A 25,133-nucleotide genomic window follows, 5' to 3' on the forward strand; every position below is an offset into this window, starting at 1 on the left:
AGTACCTCACAGAAGTTAGACTTGTGCTCTGAACTCTGTATAAGGTTTCTATTTCATTGAATAGATTTGTTGCTTCCAGATAGTTTGACATGTGAAATTCCTACGTTGGGATATTCTCGATTAACATTCACAAAGTTGTAATCATTAGAGTTTTAAAAATGACTTATGCTTATAAAAACAACAGATCCGAACTCTTCCAAAGACTATTTCCACCTTTCTATTTTAAGAATCACCGAGGGAGGAACTCAAGATGGCGCTGTGACAACAACCCAGGATTTAAGCTCTCGGTTAATCTGCGGAGAGGTGAGTCAAAGATGCATTTTCAGACTGATCTTTTTTGCCCACAGAACGGGGAAATTCCCAAGTATAAAGGAGACGCGGAACACCAGGCAGAGGCTCTGCCTGGAGAAGCCGGCAGCCGGGGTGGTGGCAGCCGGCCCTACCCAGCGATCCCCACAGGGCGTGCTTGTCCAGGTGCCCTGTTGAAATGGCAACCTGAGACTTGAGAGGGCTGAACTTGAGACTGAAAGGGACTTGGGCAGTGGGCCAGCCCAGGGGATTGCAGGGACACAGCGTGTGGGATAGTGCAGTGGGACAGACAAAACGGCAATTCCAAACGCTCGCCGTGGAGACCGTCCCTGAGGCGCTCTGTGGGGGCGGGGCGTCCACCATTACCGAGGCAACCCGCCCCGACTGAGACACACACCCACTGCTGACGCAGCCTGCCGTTGCCGAGGCAACCCGTTACAACAGAGAGACTCCGCTGCAGGGCGTAGCCCGTGGTGGAGAATGTAGCAGAACAGCAAGAGCCTGCAGCAACAGGGCGAGCCTCACAACAGCAGGGCGGAGCCTCGGCAGTCAAATAGTGATTAGACTGCCTCCTAGCTGGGCAGGACACCTCAACAGACATCCCAAAACAAAGCCCCAACCCCCCAAGACAGAGCATTTGAGAAAAAAAGGGGTTTTTTAATGAGCTCTGTTGCAGCAGAATCAAATATAGCAGCCTAACAGCCCTGAATGAACAACAGAGCTCACAGCTCAGCAATTGAGCTCCTATAAAGTACAGACTGTCTCCTCAAGCAGCTCCCTGACCCCTCTATATCCAAAAGACTGACATTTGGCAGGCATCATCCTGGGACAAAGATAGCAGAAAAAGAAACTGGTAGCATCCCTCACTGTTCCGCAGCTGCTATAGGTGTACCCCAGACAAGCAGGGCCTGGAGTGGACCTCAGCAGTTGTACAGCGAAGGGGCTAGACTGGTAGAAGGAAAACCAAGTAACAGAAATACTTCATCATCAACAATCTGGGTGTCCACTCAGAGACCCAATCGAAAAGTCAGCAACTACACAGATGACAAGTGAATAAATCCACAAAGATGGGAAGAAACCAGTGCAAAAAGGAGGAAAACACCCAAAACCAGAACACCTCGCCTCCTAGAAAGAACCAAAACACCTCACCAGCAAGGGAACAAAGCTGGATGGAGAATGACTGTGATGAAATGACGGAATTAGACTTCAGAAGATGGATAATGAGAAACTTCCATGAGCTAAAAGAACATGTTCTAAATCAATGCAAAGAAACTAAGAACCTTGAAAAAAGATTTGAGGAAATGATGACAAGAATGGATAACTTAGAGAGGAATATGAATGAACTAAAGGAGCTGAAAAACACAATACGAGAACTTCGCGAAGCATGCACAAGTTTCAATAGCCGAATTGACCAAGCAGAAGAAAGAATATCTGAAGTTGAAGATCAACTCAATGAAATAAAACGAGAAACCAAGATCAGAGAAAAAAGCGCAAAAAGGAATGAACAAAGTCTCCAAGAAATGTGGGACTATGTGAAAAGACCTAACCTACGTTTGATAGGTGTACCAGAAGGGGATGAAGAGAATGAATCCAAGCTGGAAAATACTCTTCAGGACATCATCCAGGAAAATTTCCCCCACCTAGCAAGACAGGTCAACACTCAAATGCAGGAAATACAGAGAACACCACAAAGATATTCCGCAAGAAGAGCAACCCCAAGGCACATAATCGTCAGATTCAACAAGGTTGAAATGAAGGAGAAAATACTAAGGGTAGCCAGAGAGAAAGGTCGGGTCACCCACAAAGGGAAGCCCATCAGACTTACAGCAGATCTCTCGGCAGAAACACTACAAGCCAGAAGAGAGTGGGGGCCAATATTCAACATTCTTAAAGAAAAGAACTTTCAACCCAGAATTTCATATCCAGCCAAACTGAGCTTCAGAAGTGAAGGAAGAATAAAATCCTTTGCGAACAAGCAAGTACTCAGAGATTTTTGTCACCACCAGGCCTGCTTTACAAGAGCTCCTGAAAGAGGCACTACACATAGAAAGGAACAACCAGTACCAGCCATTCTAAAATCACAATGAATGCTAAAGAGCATCAACATAATGAAGAATCTACAACAACTAAAAGGCAAAACAGCCACTTAGCATCAAAATGGCAGTATCAAATTCACACATAACAATATTAACCCTAGACGTAAATGGACTAAATGCACCAATCAAAAGACACAGACTGGCAAACTGGATAAAAATCCAAAACCCATCAGTGTGCTGTATTCAGGAAACCCATCTCACATGCATGGATACACAAAGACTCAAAATAAAGGGATGGAGGAAGATTTACCAAGCAAATGGAGAGCAAAAAAAAAAAAAAAAAAAAAAAAAAGCAGGAGTTGCAATTCTCATCTCTGATAAAATAGACTTTAAAGCAACAAAGATCAAAAGAGACAAAGAAGGCCATTACATAATGGTAAAAGGATCGATACAACAAGAAGAGCTAACGATCCTAAACATATATGGAACCAATACAGGAGCACCCAGATACATAAAGCAAGTTCTTAATGACTTACAAAGAGACTTAGACTCCCACACAATAATAGTGGGAGACTTTAACACTCCACTGTCAATATTAGACAGATCAACCAGACAGAAAATCAACAAGGATATCCAGGGCTTGAACTCAGACCTGGAGCAAGCAAACCTGATAGACATTTACAGAACTCTCCACCCCAAATCCACAGAATATACATTCTTCTCAGTACCACATCACACCTACTCTAAAATTGACCACATAATTGGAAGTAAAGCACTGCTCAGCAAATAAAAACAACTGAAATCATAACAAACAGCCTCTCAGACCATAGTGCAATCAAGTTAGGACTCAGAATTCAGAAACCGACCCAGAACCACACAGCTTCATGGAAACTGAACAACTGGCTCTCGAATGTTGACTGGGTAAGCAATGAAATGAAGGCAGAAATAAAGAAGTTCTTCGAAACCAATGAGAACAAAGACACAACATGCCAGAATCTCTGGGACACATTTAAAGCAGTCTCTAGAGGAAAGTATATAGCAATAAGTGCCCATATGGGGAGAATGGAGAGATCCAAAATTGACACCCTATCGTCAAAATTGAAAGAGCTAGAGGACCAAGATAAAAAAAACTCAAATCCCAGCAGAAGACAAGAAATAACTAAGATCAGAGCTGAACTGAAGGAGATAGAGACACGAAAAACCCTTCAAAAAATCAATAAATCCAAGAGCTGGTTTTTTGAAAAGATCAACAAAATAGACAGACCACTAGCCAGACTGATTAAAAATAAAAGAGAGAACAACCAAATAGATGCAATAAAAAATGATAAAGGGGAAATCACCACAGACTCCACAGAAATTCAAACCATCATCAGAGAATATTACAAACAACTCTATGCATATAAACTAGTAAACCTGGAAGAAATGGATAAATTCCTGGACTCCTGTGTCCTCCCAAGCCTAAACCAGGAGGAAGCTGAAACTATGAATAGACCAATAACAAGGTCTGAAGTTGAGGCAGCAATTAAGAGCCTACCACACAAAAAAAGCCCAGGTCCAGATGGGTTCACAGCCAAATTCTACCAGACACACAAAGAGGAGCTGGTACCATTCCTTCTAAAACTATTCCAAATAATCCAAAAAGAGGGAATCCTTCCCAAATCATTTTATGAGACCAACATCATCCTGATACCAAAACCCGGCAGAGACCCAACAAGCAAAGAAAACTTCCGGCCAATATCCATGATGAACATAGATGCAAAAATCTTCAATAAAATATTGGCACGCCGATTGCAACAGCAAATCAAAAAGCTTATTCATCACGGTCAAGTAGGATTCATCCTGGGGATGCAAGGCTGGTTCAACATACGCATATATAGAACTTTATAGAACATACGTTCTATAAACGTAATTCACCACATAAACAGAACCAAAAACAAAAACCACATGATTATCTCAATTGATGCAGAGAAGGCATTTGACAAAATACAACAGCCCTTTATGCTAAAAACCCTCAATAAACTCGGTATCAATGGAACGTATCTCAAAGTAAAAAAAGCTATTTATGACAAACCAAGAGCCAATATCATACTGAATGGGCAAAAACTGGAAGCATTCCCTTTGAAATCCGGCACTAGACAAGGATGCCCTCTCTCACCACTCCTTTTCAATATAGTACTAGAAGTTCTAGCCAGAGCAATCAGGCAAAAAAAAGAAATAAAGGGTATTCAAATTGGAAAGGTGGAAGCCAAATTGTCTCTATTTGCAGACGATATGATAGTATACCTAGAAGACCCCATCGCTTCAGCCCAAAAACTCCTGAAACTGATAAGCAACTTCAGCAAAGTCTCAGAATATAAAATCAATGTGCAAAAATCATAAGCATTCGTCTACACCAATAACAGACTTAAAGAAAGCCAAATCAAGAACGAACTGCCATTCACAATTGCTACAAAAAGAATAAGATACCTTGGAATACAACTCACAAGGAACGTAAGAGACCTCTTCAAGGAGAACTACAAGCCACTGCTCAACGAAATCACAGAGGACACAAACAGATGGAGAAACATTCCATGTTCATGGTTAGGAAGAATTAATATCGTGAAAATGGCTATACTGCCCAAAGTAATTTACAGAACCAATGCTATCCCCATCAAGCTACCATTGACTTTCTTCACAGAACTGGAAAAAACCACCATGAACTTCATATGGAACCAAAAGAGAGCTGGCATAGCCAAATGAATTCTAAGCAAAAAGAACACAGCGGGGGGCATCACACTTCCGGTTTTCAAACTATACTACAAGGCTACAGTAATCAAAACAGCATGGTACTGGTACCAAAACAGAGATATAGACCAATGGAACAAAACAGAGGCACCGGAGGAAACACAACATATCTACAACTATACAATCTTTGATAAACCTGTCAAAAACAAGCAATGGGGAAAGGATTCCCTGTTTAACAAATGGTGTTGGGAAAACTGGCTAGCCATGTGCAGAAAGCAGAAACTCGACCCCTTTCTGACACCTTACACTAAAATTAACTCCAGATGGATTAAAGACTTAAACATAAGACCCGGCACCATAAAAACCCTAGAAGGAAATCTAGGCAAAACTATCCAGGACATAGGAGTAGGCAAGGACTTCATGAACAAAACACCAAAAGCATTGTCAACAAAAGCCAAAATAGACAAATGGGACCTAATGAAACTCCACAGTTTCTGCACGCCAAAAGAAACAGTCACTGGAGTGAATCGGCAACCAACAGAATGGGAAAAAATTTTTGCAGTTTACCCATCTGACAAAGGGCTGATATTCAGAATTTACAAAGAACTCAAACAGATTTACAGGAAAAAAACAAACAAGCCCATTCAAAAGTGGGCAAAGGATATGAACAGACACTTTACAAAAGAAGACATATATGAGGCCAACAATCATATGAAAAAATGCTCATCGTCACTGGTCATCAGAGAGATGCAAATCAAAACCACATTGAGATACCATCTCACGCCAGTTAGAATGGCGATCATTAAAAAATCTGGAGACAACAGATGCTGGAGAGGATGTGGAGAAAAAGGAACACTTTTACACTGTTGGTGGGAGTGTAAATTAGTTCAACCATTGTGGAAGACAGTGTGGCGATTCCTCAAGGCCTTAGAAATAGAAATTCCATTTGACCCAGCAATCCCATTACTGGGTATATATCCAAAAGGCTGTAAGTCGTTCTACTATAAGGAAACATTTACACGAATGTTTATTGCAGCACTGTTTACAATAGCAAAGACCTGGAATCAACTCAAATGCCCATTGATGATAGACTGGATTGGGAAAATGTGGCACATATACACCATGGAATATTATGCAGCAATCAGAAATGATGAGTTCGTGTCGTTTGTAGGGACATGGATGAATCTGGAGAACATCATTCTCAGCAAACTGACACAAGAACAGAAAATGAAACACCGCATATTCTCACTCATAGGCAGGAGATGACAAATGAGAACACATGGACACAGAGAGGGGAGTACTAAACACTGGGGTCTATTGGGGGGAAAAGGGGAGGGCCAGTGGGAGGGGGAGGTGGGGAGGGATAGCCTGGGGAGAAATGCCAAAAGTGGGTGAAGGGGAGAAAGAAAGCAAAACACACTGCCATGTGTGTACCTATGCAACTGTATTGCATGCTCTGCACATGTACCCCAAAACCTAAAATGCAATAAAAAAATAAGGGAAAAAAAAAAAAAAAGAATCACCAAGATTTTTGGTACTAGGGAAAATTTGCATTGGAAGTAAAAAAAAGCCTAGTGTTTCAAATGTTATTCTCTAATATTTTAATATTAGTAATATGTTCTAGAAAAAGATTGTTTTGTAATATAGAACAACATTTATATATTAAGATTTCCACGTTATAATACAAATGTACTATGAACAAAAATAGATAATTTGCCACACAGTAATACATGCATATTAAAGCATTTCTACAGTTATACAGTAGTAGAAAACTACAGAAGTGGTTTTGGAGAGTGTCTGTCTTTGAATGGGACATCATTTTGTATTGAGGGCCACTAAATCACCTAAAGAAAAATATTGAGTATAAAATGCATAAAACATTTAAACTTAAAAAATAAAAACAAGAAACACAAAATTCTACATAATTGTCTTGTGTTTCAGTTTTGACTTTGGAAGTCTATTATTATTTATTTTTTCATCTCTAACAAATGAGAAATTTGTGATTAAAAAATATAAAAAAAATTTTTAGAGATATACACGGTCTCATTTTGTTGCCCAGGCTAGAATGTAATGGTGTGATCGTAGCTCACTGTAACCTTGAATCTTTGGGCTCAAGTGATGCTCCTGCCTCAGCCTCCCGAGTAGTTAGCACTCTAGGGTGCACCACCATGCCCAGCTAGTTAAAAAGAATTTTATTTTATAGAGACAGGGTCTCACTATGGTCTCAAACTTCTGGCTTCAAGCAATCCTCCTACCTTGGCCTCCCAAAGTGCTGGGATTACAGGCATGAACCACCACACTTGGCCAGAATTGGTAATCTTTGTATGACTATATTAAAGAGTAAGACACCAGTTTCTCTGTACAATTTCTGATATTATCTACTCACAGACCTAAGAAAATTTAGAGAATATATCTTCTTAAACTAGAAGAATTAAATTTTAAGAATGTTTAACATTAATATCCTTTGGAAATTTCTCCTGTCCAAATACCACCCACCACCCCGTCCTCTATTCAAATTATTCAATTTGTATAATTGTATAAATTATACAATTTCCATCACTTGTGCAAGCTCTCTCTCAGTAACTGAAAATAACTATCACTTATATAATATAATATGGCATAGCAATATCAGCGATTTCTGCAGAAGTACATTTGGAGTAATATAATGTCAGAAGAAGTCTGTTTTAGAAGATATTCTAACTATACTAAAAATGAAGCCTATACTTAAAGATATTCTAACTATACTTAAAATATATAAGTAATGTTCAGTAACACTATAGGTGTTGACACTATGTCAAAATTATGGTTTTATTTCACGTTTGCTGTATAGTGGTAAAGGCAGTGAAGGGATTCAATGAGTGGTAATGGCAGTGAGTGGTGATGGGGTGAAGGGACATGAGAAGGCTGGGAGGCTTCTTAAAGTAAGACTGTCTTGGTATTAAGTTCAACACATAGGATGTGCCAGAACATAAATATGAGTGTGAAATAGCTAACATCCATTATTTTACCTTCCTCACCAAAGTACACTGTATGCAGGATTCATATTACCATCTCAAAAGTTGATCAATCTGTGGTTCTTTACTGCAGATAAAGTTCATTTACTTAAAGGGATGATGCAAGAGTTTCACTAAGAAACTTGGTCATAAGGGAATATGAAACATTCCCTGCTACATAGTAGATAGTTAAAATATGTTATATACATGGATATAATCAGATTATCATTCTTTGGCCTGAATCTGACTAAGAAGGCATGAACATGATTCCCAAACTGGAAGAGGAGATCATTAATTGTTTTCACCTCCCCATAAATGTCACATGCCATCAACATAGATAATAAAAATCAGAGTACTATATATTAAGTATCTAGAATAGGCAAATTCATACAGACAGAAAGTAGATTAGAGGTTACCAGGGACTAGGGGTTGGGAAGAAGCACAAAGGAGGAGTTATTGCTTAATGAGTGCAGAGTTTCAACTTGGGATGAGGAAAATGTTTGGAAACAATGGTGATGGTTGCATAGCATTGTGAATGTAATTAATGCCATTGAATTGTACACTTAACAATGGTTAAAATAGAAAATTTTAAGTTGCACATGTTACCACAATACATAAAAAATTGACCATTATAGTTAATTTAGAATTATATTTCCTTCACATGAAAGAGTTTGCTAATTCTGTACTTCTCATCACAAATATCCAAAGTTGTTCCTTTCTAAAAGAGAAGCCTGGAAAACTTGAAATATAATGGAAGAAAAACAAAGTAAAAAGTCAAAACAAACTTCTTACTTTAATTGGTTCAGGCTGCATCACAGGCGCAGGTATAGTGATGGCACTTGGAGCATAAACCTGGTGATATGTTGCTTGAACTCCATGATCAGAATAAGGCTATTACAAAAAAGTGAGAGAAAAAAATTACCTTTCATTTATTAATTCAAAATATTTATTCAGCATTTACAATATACTAAACATCTTGCTATACAATGTAGAAATAGTTAAAAACACATTCCCCTATGTTTAATTAACTTATAATCTGATGAGGGAAACAGTACAATAATCCTAAGTCCTTTAGACATGTATAGGGATACAACAGGGAGGGGAAGAGATTATGTAAATGCAATTATAACTTGTTCAGTAGATGGTGGTACCATTCATTGGGATATAGAATACAAGGAAAGCTTAATATTCATGTAATTGTGCATGAGGGGTTGGAGAGAAGGAGTTAAGTTTGTGATATACAAAATTTGTGGTATTTGTAGGAATTCTAGTAGAAGTATATTATTGATAGATGTGGCTCTAGACCAGCATTGTCAAATAAAAGTATAATGTGAGCTACACACGTTATTTAAAAATTTCCCATTGTCACGGTAGAAAAGAAAAAATGGTAAAATTAATTTTTAGTAATGCATTTTATTTAAACTAATACATATTAAACTATTATCATATAAAAGTATAATCAATATAAACATTACCAAGATGTTTTACATTCTTTTTTCATATGGTGTCTTGAAAACCCAGTATGTATTTTACACTTAGGGGACATCTCAATTTGGTTTTGCCACATTTCAAGTGCTCAATTGCCACATGTGGCTAGGGGCTATTGCAGTGGCTACTGCAGTCTAAAACTGAGGAGTGAGACTGGGGCTAGATATATGGCTATGGAGGATAACATCAGAATGAGTATATGTGGCGAAAGAATGGAGAACCAAATATGAAATCTGCCTTTAAAGGAAAACAAATGAAGGTAACAGGACTGCCAGAAGAGAGTAGTATCATGGAAATCAAGGGTAGGAAGAGTTTTAAGGAGTAGGTACGATGTTTCTGAGAAGTCAAATAAGACTAAAAAGGAAGGAAAGTTTGTGGCAGTTAGGAAGCCATTGAGGACCTTTGTCCAAGGCAGCTTTGGCAGAAAGGTAATGAAGTAGACTTCAGCAGGTGAGGAGTGAATGGATAGCAAAGTAGCAGAAATTCTGAATGTAGACTACTTTTTCAAGAAACTTGGCTTTGAAGGGTAGTAGAAAATTAGGGAATTGGTGAGGGTGTGTATCATAGTTATCGATAACATTGCCTCTTACAAGGTGCTAGGCACTATACAAAGAACTTTGTATACCATATCTCTAGTCTTTACATCAATCCTGCATAATAGATTTTCCTGATGTCCTCATTTTACAAATAAGAAAAATTTGAAAGCAAGACTACAAAGGGTTAAGTAATTCCTCAAAGTAACACAGTAAGTGGTGAAGCTGTAAACCAATGGAGACAAGAAGACTTCAAATACAAGAGAGAAAAATAACAGTAGATGGAATGAGGCCCCTGAGGAGGAGGGAACCGACAGCATCTAGATTGCAAGAGGTATAAACAACCTTGGACAAGACTGAAAGTCACTAAATAAATATAAGAAGCTAAGAATGAGTTAGGATTCAGGTAAATTTGTGTTTTGAGGGTTGGAGGCTGAGCTGGTTTCCACAAATATGTTCTTACTCTGCAAAAGAGAAGGCAAAGCTACATTCTTAGAATGACACAGGCAGTTGTTGGAGTGGGGGCAATCTGGTAGTACTGAGGGCTTGGCAAAGGTTTAATATAATCATTGAAATAAGTGAGTGAAGATGCTAACTTTTTTTTTCTTTAAAAAGAAGGTCTGACTATAACACTCTCAAGAAAAGCCCTGAAGTTCTTAATTTTAGGGAAAAAACTCTATAAACTATCCCACTCTATTCTAATATATTCTATAGTCAAATTATATATTAGACTATACCATCTACTAGAAACAATATTGAAACCAAAATATGCAAATATTTTGTACGGAAATATCACACAAAGTTTACAAGTTATAAGACAATAATGAGCAATATTTTCAGAAAAGCCTTACTAGATTCTATTAAATAGTGCATACATTCTGACAGTATCCTGATATCAGGAATTAAAAATAATGATTTAATGCCAAAAGAGATTCTGACAAAAAATCAAATGTAAAAGCATTCTTATCTCACTACCTGCTCTTTGCAAACAAGAAAATAACAAAAAGGACAAAATATAGATTTTTAAAATGCCATCATCAATTAAAGAGGAAAACGTCTATGACTCCCAAACGACACACAATGTAAAATGTCTGCCAAGTGCAAGTTGGACCAATATAGAGGAAGATTCTGGAGCCTCCTCAGACATCAGAAAGGATAAAGATTTCCCTAGAGGTTGATGTTCTGGAAGACCTCTTCAAAGATATTTTAGAGTCTTGAGTGCAGAAGTATGTATTGGTCAGGGTGAAGTAGAAGCATAAAATATCTCCACAGAGATCCTGTTTTACATGATTTAGTAACAGGAAGGTAGAATTGATGGAGAAATTATATTTATACATTTTTTCTTGTCTACTATCTAGCTTTTACCTAAGGAACACTGCTGGAGGTGAAGCAGGGTAAAAGTGGGAAAGGAAGTAGCATTGCCACATCCCAATACAGAATACCTGTGATAAAAAGGACTTCACAAGGAAAGAAAATGATCTCTGGCAAGGATGTGGAAGAAAGGGAATCCTTGTACACTGATGGTGGGAATGTAAATTAGTATGGTCATTTTGGAAAACAGTAAGGCAGTTTCTCAGAAAATTAAAAATACTCTCATATGATCTAGAAATCCCATTACTGTGCATATATACCTAAAGGAAATGAAGTCAGTATGTCAAAGAGAAATCTGCACTTCCATGTTCACTGCAGCATTATTCATAATAGTCAATAGATGTGGAATTAACTTTAGTGTCCATCAATGGGTGAATAGATAAAGAAAATGTAGTATCTCTATACACAATGGAATACTGTTCAGCCTTAACAAAGAAGGAGATCCTGTCATTTATGACAACATGGATGAACCTGGAGTTCATCATTATGATGAGTGAAATAAGCCAAGCACAGAAAGACAAATACTGAATGATTTCACTTATATGCAGAATGTGAAAAAGTCGAACTCATAGAAGCAGAAAGAAGAATGGTGGTTGCCAGGGGCTGGGGATGGGGAATGAGATGGAAGATGTTCGTCAAAGGGTACAGAGTTTTGGTTCTAAAGGATGAATATGCTCTGGAGATCTACTGTATAGCATGGTGACTACAGTTAATAATAATGTATTATATACTTGAAAATTGCTACAAATTCAGGTACTTTAAATGTTCTCACCACAAACAAAAAAAAAAGGATAACCAAATGAAGTGATGGATTAACTTGATTGGGGTCATCTTTTCACAATGTGTACATATATCCAAACATCATGCTGTATACTGTAAATGTATACCATTTTTTGTTAATTACACTTTGGTAAAGCTGGGAAAAAAAGAAACTACAAAAAATAAGTGGGGCATGAAACAAAGAATAAAGAAATCCAAGTAAAAGTATTGATGCTAAATATTAAGATCCAACTGTGTAAATTATTGTCTCAGAACAGAATTATAATGTTACAAAAGTAATAAAACAATGTACTTAAATTGAGAGGTGAATGCTAATTTTCTAATCTTTCATGACAATGATTTAAAACATATCATGCACATGGTATTGGTACAAAAACAGACACATAGACCAATGGACTAGGATAGAGAACTCAGAAATAAGACTGCACATCTACAACCATCTTCAACAAATCTGACAAAAACAAGCAAGGGAGAGAGAATTCCCTGTTTAATAAATGCTGCTGGGGAGGTCTAGGGCAAGATGGCTGAATAGAGACGGCTCCAGTCTGCAGCTCCCAGCGAGACCAACACAGAAAGCAGATGATTTCTGCAATTCCAACTGAGGTACCCAGTTAATCTCATTGGGACTGGTTAGACAGTGGGTGCAGCCCATGGAGGGTGAGCAGAAGTAGGGCGACCTGGGAAGTGCAAGGGGTTCGGGGACTCCCTCTCCCAGCCAAGGGAAGCCACAGGGGACTGTGCTGTGAGGGACTGTGCTGTGAGGGACAGTGCTATCAGGCCCAGATACTATGCTTTTTCCATGGTTTTTGCAACCTGCAGAATAGAAAATTCCATCAGGTGCTACATCACCAGGACCCCAGGTTTTAAGCACAAAACTGGGTGGCCATTTGGGCAGACACTGAACCAGCTGCAGGGGGTTTTTTTGTTCATACCCCAGTGGTGCCTGGTACCCCAGCAAGACAGAACCATTCACTCCTCTGGAAAGGGAGCTGAAATCAGGGAGCCAAGTGGTTTTGCTCAGCAAATCCCACTTCTATGGAACCCAACAAGCTAAGACCCACTGGTTTGAAATTCTTGCAGCCAGCACAGTTTGAGGTTGACCTGGGATGCTCCAGGTTGCAGGGAGGAGGACAGACCATTACGGAGGCTTGAGTAGACAGTTCTCCCCCCATAGGGTAAACAAAGCCTCCAGGAAGTTTGAACTGGGCGGAATCCACCTCAGCACTGCAAAGCCGCTGTAGCCAGACTGCCTCTCTAGATTCCTCCTCTCTGGGCAGGGCATCTCTGAAAGAAAGGCAGTAGCCCCAGTCAGGGGCTTATGGATAAAACGCCCATTTCCCTGGGACAGAGCACCTGGGGAAAGGGGCAGCTGTGGGTGGAGCTTCAACAGATTTAAACGTTCCTGCCTGCTGGCTCTGCAGAGGGAAGTGGATCTCCCAGTACAGTGCTCAAGCTCTGCTAAGGAACAGACTCCCTCCTCAAGTTGGTCCCTGACCCCCATGCCTCCTGACTGGGAGAAACCTCCCAGTAGGAGTTGACAGACACCTCATATGGGAGAGCTCCAGCTGGCATCTGGTGGATGCCCCTCTAGGACAAAGCTTCCAGAGGAAGGGGCAGGCAGCAATCTTTGCTATTCTGCAGCTTCTGCTGGTGATACCCAGGCAAACAGGGTCTGGGTGGACCTCCAGCAAACTCCAGAAGACCTGAAGAAGAGGGACCTGACTGTTAGAAGGAAAACTAACAAACATAAAGCAATAACATCAACATCAACATCAACAAAAAGGAGTCAAAGCAATAACATCAACATCAACAAGGAGTCCACGCAAAAACCTCATTCAAAGGTCATTAGCATCAAAGATCAAAGGAAGACAAATCCACAAAGATGAGGAAAACCCAGCACAAAAATGCTGAAAATTCCAAAACCAGAATGTCTCCTCCCCTCCAAAGGATCACAACTCCTTGACAGTAAGGGAACAAAACTGGATGGAGAATGAGTTTGACGAATTAACAGAAGTAGGCTTCAGAAGATGGGTAATAACAAACTCCTCCGAGCTAAAGGAGCATGTTCTAATCCAGTGCAAGGAAGCTAAGAATGTTGATAAAAGGTTACAGGAACTGCTAACTAAAATAATCAGTTTAGAGAAGAATATAAATGACCTGATGGAGCTGAAAAACAGCACAAGAACTTTGTGAAGCATACACAAGTATCAATAGCCCAATTGATCAAGTGGAAGAAAGGATTCAGAGATTGAAGATCAATTTAATGAAATGAAGCATAAAGACAAGATTAGAGCAAAAAGAATAAAATGGAATGAACAAAGTCTTAAAGAAATAGGGAACTATGTGAAAAGGCCAAACATACATTTGATTGGTGTACCTGAAAGTGACAGGGAGAATGGAAACAAGTTGGAAAACACATTTCAGCATATTATCCAGGAGAACTTCGCCAACCTAGCAAGACAGGCCAACATTCAAATTCAGGAAATTCAGAGAACTCCACTAAAATACTCCTTGAGAAGACCACCCCCAAGACACACAATTGCCAGATTCACCAAGGTTGAAATGAAGGAAAAAATGTTGAGGGCAGAGAGAAAGGTCAGGTTATCCACAAAGGGAAGTCCAACAGACTAAGGGAAGTCCAACAGACTAACAGCAGATCTCTCTGCAGAAATCCTACAAGCCAGAAGAGAGTGAGGGCCAATATTCAAAATTATTAAAGAAAAGGATTTTCAAAACCCAGAATTTCATATCCAGCCAAACGAAGCTTCATAAGTAAAGGGGAAATCAAATCTTTCACAGACAAGCAAATGCTGAGGGATTTTGTCACCACCAGGCCTGCCTGAAGGAAGCACTATGAAAAGGAAAAACCAGTACCAGTCACTGCAAAAACATACCAAAATGTAAAGATCATTGATACTATGAAGAAACTACATCAACTTATGGGCAAAATAACCAGCTAGCATCAACATGACAGGATCAAATTCATACAACAATATTAACCTAAAATGTAAATGGGGTAAATGTCAAAACTAAAAGGCACAGACCAGCAAATTGGATAGAGTCAAGACCCATTGGTGTGCTGTATTCAGAAGACCCATCTCATGTGTAAAGACACATATAGGCTGAAAATAAAGGGATGGAGGAATATTTACCAAGCAAATGGAAAGTAAAAAAAAGAGCAAAAGTTGGAATCCTAGTTTCTGATAAAACAGACTTTAAACCAAAAAAGATAAAAAAAGACAAAGAAGGGTATTACATAATGGTAAGGGGTTCAATCAACAAGAAGAGCTAACTATACTAAATGTGTAGGCACCCAATACAGGAGGACCCAGATTCATAAAGCAAGTTCTTAGAGACCTACAAAGAGACTTAGACTCCCACACAATAATAGTGGGAGACTTTAACACTCTGCTGTCAATATTAGACAGATCAATGAGACAGAAAGTTAACAAGGATATTCAGGAGTTGAACTCATCTCTGGACAAGCAGACGTAATAGACATCTACAGAACTCTCCACACCAAATCAACAAATAAACATTCTTCTCAGTATCACATAGCACTTGTTCTAAAATTTACCACACAGTTGGAAGTAAAACACTCCTCAGCAAATGCAAAAGAACAGAAATCATACCAAACAGTCTCTCAGACCACAGTACAATCAAATTAGAACTCTAGATTAGGAAACTCATTCAAAACCACACAACTACATGGAAACTGAACAACCTTCTCCTGAATGACTACTGGGTAAATAACAAAATTAAGGCAGAAATACAGATGTTCTTTGAAACCCATGAGAACAAAGACACAACATACCAGAATCTCTGGGACACACCCAAAGCAGTTTTTAGAGGGAAGCTTATAACACTAAATGCCCATGGGAGAAAGTGGGAACAATCTAAAATCAACACCCTAACATCACAATTAAAAGAACAAGAGAAGCAAGAGCAAACCAATTTGAAAGCTAGCAGAATATAAGAAATAACTAAGATCAGAAAGGAAAACTGAAGGAGATAGAGACACAAAAAACCCTTCAAAAAAAATCAATGAATCTGTGAGCTGGCTTTTTAAAGAGATCAACAAAATAGATAGACTGCTAGCCAGACTAATAAAGAAGAAAAAGAGAGAAGAATCAAATAGACACAATAAAAATGATAAAGGGGATAATACCACTGACCCCACAGAAATACAAACTACTATCAGAGAATACTATAAACACCTCTATGCAAATACACTAGAAAATCTAGAAGAAATGGATAAATTCCTAGACACATACACTCTCTCAAGACTAAACAAGGAAGAAGTCAAATCCGTGAATAGACCAATAACAAGTTCTGAAATTGGGGCAGTAATAGCCTAACAATCAAAAAAAGCCCAGGACCAGAAGGATTCACAGCTGAATTCCACTAAAGGTACAAAGAGGAGTTGGTACCATTCCTTCTGAAACTATTCCAAACAATAGAAAAAGAGGGATTCCTTTCTAACTCATTTTATGAGGCTAGCATCACCCTGATACCAAAACCTGACTGAGACACAATAAAAAAAGAAATATCCCTGATGAACATCAATGCGAAAATCCTCAGTAAAATACTGGCAGACCTAATCCAGCAGCACATCAAAAAGCTTATCCACCATGATCAAGTCAGCTTCATCCTTGGGATGCAAGGCTGGTTCAACAAGCACAAATCAATACACGTAATCCATCACATAAACAGAACCAGTGACAAAAACCATATGATTATCTCGATAGATGCAGAAAAGGCTTTGATAAAATTCAACATTCCCTTCATGCTAAAAACACTCAATAAACTAGGTATTGATGAAACATATCTCAAAATAATAAGAGCTATTTATGACAAACCCATAGCCAATATCATACTAAATGGGCAAAAGCTAGAAGCATTCCCTTTGAAAACTAGCACAAGACAAGGATGCCCTCTCTCACCATTCCTATTTGACATAGTTTTGGAGGTTCTGGCAAGGGCAGTCAGGGAAGATTAAAAAATAATGAGTATTCGAATAGGAAGAGAGGAAGTCAAATTGTCTCTGTTTGCAGATGACATGATTGTATATTTAGAAACCCCATAGGTCTCAGCCCAAATCTCCTTAAGCTGATAAGCAATTTCAGCAGTCTCAGAATACAAAATCAATGTGCAAAAATCACAAGCATTCCTATACCCCAATAACAGACAGAGAAGACAGAGAGCCAAATCACGAGTGAACTCCCATTCAAAATTGTTACAAAGAGAATAAAATATCTAGGGAAACAACTTACAAGGGATAAGAAGGACCTCTTCAAAGAGAACTACAACAGCAGTTCAAGGAAATGAGAGAACACAAACAAATGGAAAAATATTCTATGCTCATGGATAGGAAGAATCTGTATTGTGAAAATAGCCATACTGCCCAAAGTAATTTTTAGATTCAATGCTATTCCCATCCAGCTACTACTGCCTTTCTTTACAGAATTAAAAAAAGCTACTTTAAATTTCATAAGGAACCAAAAAGAGCCCATATAGCCAAACAATCCTAAGCAAAAAGAATGAAGCTGGAGGCATCACTCTACCTGACTTCAAACTATACAAGGCCACCGTAACCAAAACAGTATGGTATTGGTAACAAAACAGATATATAGACCAATGAACTGGAACAGAGGCCTCATAAATAACACCACACATCTACAACCATCTGATCTTTGACAAACCTGACAAAAAAAAAGCAATGGGAAAAGGATTTCCTATTTAACAAATGGTGTTGGGTAAACTGGCTAGCCATATACAGAAAACTGAAGCTAGACCCCTTTCCTTATTAAAAAAATTAACTCCAGATGGATTAAAGCCTTAAATATAAGACCTAAAACCATTAAAACCCTAGAAGAAAACCTGGGCAATACCATTTAGGATATAGGCATGGGCAAAGACTTCATAACTAAAACACCAAAAGCAATGGCAATAAAAGCTAAAATTGATCTATCAGATCTAATTAAACTAAAGAGCTTCTGCACAGAAAAAGAAATTATCATCAGAGTGAACAGGCAACCTACAGAATGGGAGAAAATTTTTGCAATCTATCCATCTGACAAAGGGCTAATATCCAGAATCTACAAAGAACTTAAACAAATTTACAATAAAAAAACAAACAAATCCATCAAAAAGTGTGAGAAGGATATGAACAGACACTTCTCAAAAGAAGACATTTATGCGGCCAAGAAACATATGAACAAAAGCTCATTATCACTGGTCATTAGAGAAATGCAAATTAAAACTACAATAAGAACCATCTCACACCAGTTAGAATGGTGATCATTAAAAAGTGAGGAAACAGATGCTGGAGAGGATGTGAAGTAGGAACGCTTTTACACTGTTGGTGGGAATTGTAAATTAGGTCAACCATTATGGAAGACAGTGTGATGATTGCTCAAGAATCTAGAACCCGAAATACCATTTGACCCAGCAATCCCATTACTGGGTATATACTCAAAGGACTATAAATCATTCTGCTATAAAGACACATGTACACGTATGTTTAGTGCAGCACTATTTACAATAGCAAAGACTTGGAACCAACCTGAATGCCCATTAATGATAGAATGGATAAAGAAAATGTGGCACATATACACCATGGAATATACTATGCAGCCATAAAAAAGAATGAGTTCGTGTCCTTTGCAGGGACATGGATGAAGCTGGAAACCATCATTCTCAACAAACCAACACAGAGACATAAAACCAAACACTGCATGTTTCACTCATAAGTGTGAGTTGAATAATGAGAACACATGAACATAGGGAGGGGAATGTCACACACTGGGGCCTGTTGAGGGGTGGGAGACAATGGGAGGGAGAGCATTAGGAGAAATACCTAATGTAGATGACGGGTTGATGGGTGCAGCAAACCACCATAGTACATATATACCTATGTAACAAATCTGCACATTCTGCACATGTATCCAAGAACTTAAAAGTATAATGAAAAAAATGTTTCTGGGAAAGCTGGCTAGCCATATGTAGAAAATTGAAACTGGACCCCTTCCTTACTCCTTATACAAAAATTAACTCAAGATGGATTAAAGACTTAAATGTCAAACCCAAAACTATAAAAACCATGGGAAAAACATCTAGGCAATACCATTCATTCAGGACATAGGCACAGGCAAAGATTTAATGATGAAAACATCAAAAGCACTTGCAACCAAAGCAAAAATTGACAAACAGTATCTAATTAAGTAAAGAGCTTCTGTTCAGCAAAATAAAGTATCATCAGAGTCAACAGACAATCTACAGAATGGGAGAAAATTTCTGCTATCTACCCATCTGACAAAGGTCTAATATCCAGAATATACAAAGAACTTAAATTTACAAGGAAAAATAAGCAACCCTGTTAAAAAGTAGGCAAAACACATAGACACTTCTCAAAAGAAGACATTTATGCAGCCAACAAACATAAAAAAAGCTCAACGTCGCTGATCATTAGAGAAATACTAATCAAAACCACAATGAGATACCATCTCACACCAGTCAGATAGGTGATTGTTAAAAAGTCAAGAAACAAGAGATGCTGGTGAGGCTGTGGAGAAATAGGAATGCTTCTTTGCATTGTTGGTGGAAATGTAAATTAGTTCAACTATTGTGGAAGACAGTGTGGTGATTCCCCAAAGACCTAGAGGCAGAAATGCCATTTGACCCAGTAATCCCTTACTGGGTATATACCCCCAAAATAGAAATCATTCTATTATAAAAATATATGCACATGCATGTCATTGCTGTACTATTCACAACAGCAAAGACATGGAATCAATCCAAATGCCTATCAGTGATAGACTGGATAAAGAAAATGTGGTAAATATACACCATGGAATGCTATGCAGCCACAAAAAGGAATGAGATCATGTCCTTTGCAGGGACGTGGATGGAGCTGGAAGCCATTGTCTTCACCAAACTAACGCAGAAACAGAAAACCAAACACTGCACATTCTCACTTGTAAGTGGGAGCTGAGCAATGAGAATGCATAGACACAGGGAGCTACACACTGGGGAATGGTTCAGAACCAATTAGTGAAAAAGTCTAAGATGATGCATTCTTAGATATAAGAAGAGGGAAGAGATTTGAATAAATCAACAAAACAGAAGATGAAGCAGTTTCAATAAGGGCCTTGAACAAATTTAAAAAAGAGAGAAAAAGAAATAAATGTTAACATGAGGTAGTTATAGATCAATTACTTTAAGACTAATACATACCTCTGGAACTGAAGTTTCCATCAGAGACAGTGGAGGAGGAACACATCCACCATCCTGTGCAATTTCCACTGGTTGATAAATAACATCAGAAGGGTGTAGGTATAAGAATGGAGCAGAAGAGGCAGGAGACTAAAATACAAAACCATATTTCTAATTCAAATATGATTAGTTATTTCTGTTAAACCAAATGACTTACCCAACAGATGAGAGAAGTATCTGTTTTATATTTTCCTATTTTTTTTTTTAAATAGCACATAAGTATCTCAGCAACAGATTAGGACCGAATCTGCTATAAATTCCTATTGAGTAGATGTAGTTAAAGAATCCTATCACTGGTAAGCACTAAAACTTCTCAATAACTCAGAACCTCATATATAAATTCAGATAATAATTATGATTCTATTAGTATCACCAGTAAAGGTTGTAATAATGTGACCAATGGAATAAAATTGACATAAATGTCTGCTCTCAGCTCTGTTACTTCTAATGGAAGTGAGAAAATGTCATTAAACAATTTTTTTGGTGATAAACTATTTGTTACCAAAAGTTGGAAAATAGAATATTTATTTAGGAACTGAATAAAAACTGAAGCCAAATCTGAAGTAAAGCTAGAAAAATGCTAAATTTTCAAATAATACTAATAGTGAAAAAGGGTAAATTTTCATGTTTATACAGCACTCACTTATAAAATGCTTTCACTTATGCATTATCATTTGATATTCACAAAAATCATGTAAGGAAAATTACAAAAATATAGTATCATTACATCCATTTTACAAACAAAGAAACTGAAAATGAACTGCTGAAAGAATCACAGTTAATAAATAGAAGAAGTCTCAAACCTAGTTCTCCTGACTTTAGTATTCATGTAGTCTTCACAAGAATGTAATGAAAGAAAGATTTAAAATTTAAAGTTAACATTTACCTGAGGAACACTCCACTGCCACTGTCCTGGTAAATACTGTGTAGTGGCCTAAAATGAAATAAAAGAAAACAAAAACTCACTCAGATTATAAACAAGGGTTAAAATTGGATATCTACAGGCAAAAATATGAAGTTATATCCTCACACCATACACAAAAATGAACTCAAGCCATATACAAAAATTAACTCAAAATGGATCAGAGACTTAAATGTAAGAGCAACAATTATAGAACTCTTAGAAAAAAAAACAGGTGTAAATGTCTGTGACCTTGAATTAGGAAACGTTTTAAAAATTATGACTCCAAAAGCACAAACAACAAAGCAACAAGAAAAAAAAGTAGTTAAATTAAGATTTCATCAAAACTCTAAAAAACTTTTGTGCAAGTGAAAATACAACCCACAGGATGAAAGAAAATATGGAAATTATATCAAGAATGTATAAAGAACTCTTACAGGGCCGGGTGCAGTGGCTCATGCCTGTAATCCCAGCACTTTGGGAGGCTGAGGTTGGCGGATCACTAGGTCAAGAGATTGAGACCATCTGGCCAACATGGTGAAACCCCGTCTCTACTAAAAATACACAATTAGTTGGGCATGGTGGTGTGCGCCTGTAGTCTCAGATACTCAGGAGGCTGAGGCAGGAGAATTGCTTGAACCCGGGAGTCAGAGGTTGCAGTGAGCTGAGATCGCGCCACTGCACTCCAGCCCGGCACCTGGCAAACAGAGTGAGACTCTGTCTCAAAAAAAAAAAAAAAAAAAAAAAAAAAAAGAACACTTACAACTTAATAATCAAAAGGCAAGTAACCTAACTTAAAAACAGCCAAGTGATATGAATAGACTTTTCTCCAAAGAAGATATACATATGGCCAATAAACACAAGAAATAATTCTCAACACTACTAGCCTTCAGAGAAATAAAAATAAAAACAATAATACAACACCACTTCATACCCACTAGGATGGCTTTAATAAAAAAAAGTAGATTGTAAGTGTTGATGGGCATGTGGAGAAATTAGGGCCCTCAAAATCTGCTGGTAGGAATGTAAAATGGTGCAGCCTTTTGGAAAATAGTCTGACATTTCTTTAAAAGGTTAAACATAGAGTTATCATATGACCCAGCAATTCCACTTTAGTTATAAGACCTAAGAGAAATAAAAATATATGCCTACATAAAAATTTGTATGTGAATGTCCATGGCAGCATTATTTATAACAGTCAAAAGATAGAAACAACTCAAGTGTACATCATCTGATGAATGTATAAATGAAATGTGGTATACAGTGCAGCCATATAATTGGATATTATTCAAGAATGAAGTACTGAGACATGCCATCACATAGATAAATCTTCAAAACATTATGCTAAATATAAGAAGCCAGTCACAAAAGATCTCATATTGCATAATTCATTTTATACAATATATCCACAATAGGCAAATCTAGAAAAACAGGTAAGTAGATGACAGGTTGCCTAGGGTTGGGATAAGGGGGAAAAAAGGAGTATCTGCAACTACTCAGCTCATCCACTGTAGTACAAAAGGAGCCACAGACAATAAATAAACAAATGTGGCTGTGTTCCAATAATGCTTTATTTACAAAAACAGTCTGCTGGCTGGAGTTTGGTCTGCAAATCATAGTTTGATGCCCTTGCTCTGGACCAAAATGGTTTGGCATTATAGTTCACTTATCCCCAATTTCTTACTAGAATTAATGAAGAATCCTGGTTAACTGAAAGAGGATGTCATAACATATAATAAACCACAATATATTATTTACTTTAATATAAATTATGTGGAAAACTGACATATGTTAACATTTAAAACCCAACTTGCATACAATACCTATATCTTACTTGGGGAATTATTGCTAAAGACTTTTTAGATTAAATGTTAGCCAGGGGAACAAAACTGACCTAATTATATTTGGTAAAAGGAAGCAAAGAGTCCATTTTCTTGTATGACATTGTTTATTTCTGTTGTATAAAAAGAGAGGCATGATGTCAGCAATATGGCTGACCAGAGATGCCTGGCATTCATTTTCCACTGGCTCCCTGCCCTGCCACAAGAAAGGACTAAGGCAACAAATAAACAGCTACAATTTGACAGGAGCATCAAAGGGAGAGTGCTGGAGTGCAGCAGGGGAGTGGAGACACACTTGTGGTTATTGCAAATCCAGGAGTGCAGCCTGGAGCCACTCAGCTTCTGCAACTCCTTCTCTCCTGATAGGATTGGATCTGCCTGGAGTTCTGCAGTTTCTCATTGCAGGGAAAAGGTAAGCAGAAGATCCCCACCAGACTGCATTGCTACTGCAGACATCTACACTCCTTGCAACAGGAGAATGCCACAGTCTCACAGTTTGGAGAGCTGCTGGGAATTTGTGGCTGTATTGCCCCAAATTAGGAGTACAAAGTGTGTATTCCCCACCCTCTCCACCCCACCCTGTGAGCCAAGCTGCTGCAGCATGATAGCATCTCTAGGCCATAGCCACCTCTGAAGTGCTCCCTCTTCTAGGGGGCCAATAGCTATTGCATGTCTCCAGCACTGGGGTTCCATTTTCATTCTGCCAAGTCCATACCAGTGGCTGAACACAACCCCAGCAGCATGGAACCTGAGGCTGAAGATTGGCTGATTCTGGTCCTGTACTGCAGGGAAACCAACTTCTGTTGCCTTCACTTCCAGCTAGAGGGACAATCTGGCTGTCTTGCCCAGGTTGAATCCACTCTTGAGCTGGTCCAACTGCTGCAATCCCTTGAGCAAGAGAGGTCCTCAATCCTCATAGCAGCTGAAATGCTCCCAGGACAGAATGGTTACACAACTGCATACAGGGCTGAGAAACCACCCAGAGGTGCCTCATGCTCTGCAGATAAGCCTCTGATCTGCCCTGTGTATGGAATTAGAGCCCAAGAAATAGCTCTGGAAACTTCCCCTGGCAGAAACGTCCCCAGGAGAGTGGGCGTGGCTCAGGCCTAAGAAATGGCCTCATGGCCACCCCTCCAGAAGACACATCCCTAGGACAGCTGAGCAGCCTTGAGCCTATGTCCCAGGCCTGAGAAGTAGCCCGATAGTCCACTTTCAGTGGGCATGATCCCAGGCCGACCAAGTAGCCCTGTGCCTGTATCCTGGGGCTATGGAACAGCCCTCACAGAAACATTTCCAGGCCAGGTGATTCACCCTGTGCCTATGTCCCAGACTTGAGAAATAGCCCCATGGGCCACCTCCAGCAGACATGCCCCTTGGCCAGGTGAGCAGTTGTGTACCTGCACCCAAGCTGGAGAAATAGCCCTTGACAAACATATCCTTAGCCAACTGAATGGCCATGCAGCTGTGTTGCAGGCCTGAGAAACAGTCCCATGGGTTGCTTCCAGCAGACACACCCCCAGGCCAGCCAAGGAGCCATGTGCCTGCATACCTAACCTCAGAAACAGCCCCAAAGACTGCCTCTGGTGGGCACTACCCCAGGCTGGCTGAGAAATTACATGCCTGTGCTCTCAGCCAGAGTAACAGCCTTGTGGCCCCAAGCCCAGTGAGCCAGACTTACCATGATCATGTATACAACCCTGACCTGAGCAACAGCCCAGCAAGCCCACCCCTGGCAAAGTCCCATCACCATTGTCACAGACTTTCTTGTCCTAGATCACTGAGAATCCTGCAAATAAAACCAGAGAGGATTACAGCTTGAGACTACACAGAGACTACACTAGTGGGTCCACCTAGAACCAAGGCCAATGCACCCCACTGAACCA

The 25,133-nt window shown here is 38.9% G+C and overlaps 1 protein-coding gene across 6 annotated transcripts in view; it reads right to left on the bottom strand.

Moving 5' to 3' along the window:
• Positions 1-25,133, bottom strand: part of BOLL (boule RNA binding protein) — a 90,119-nt gene that overhangs the window by 37,044 nt on the left and 27,942 nt on the right. For all 6 annotated transcript variants that reach the window (XR_013519027.1, XM_054257755.2, XM_035305229.3 and 3 more), the window contains exons 8-10: positions 21,395-21,442; positions 20,470-20,598; positions 8,855-8,953 (exon numbers count right to left, since the gene is read on the bottom strand). Coding sequence is in view for 5 of the 6 variants with exons in the window: in XM_054257755.2 (XP_054113730.1) it covers positions 8,855-8,953; positions 20,470-20,598; positions 21,395-21,442 (276 nt within the window). In the remaining variant the exon portion in view is untranslated. The remainder of the gene's footprint in view (positions 1-8,854; positions 8,954-20,469; positions 20,599-21,394; positions 21,443-25,133) is intronic.

The sequence above is a fragment of the Callithrix jacchus genome, chromosome 6 (assembly GCF_049354715.1).
Source record: "Callithrix jacchus isolate 240 chromosome 6, calJac240_pri, whole genome shotgun sequence".
In the NCBI taxonomy this organism is placed as follows: Eukaryota; Metazoa; Chordata; class Mammalia; order Primates; family Cebidae; genus Callithrix; species Callithrix jacchus.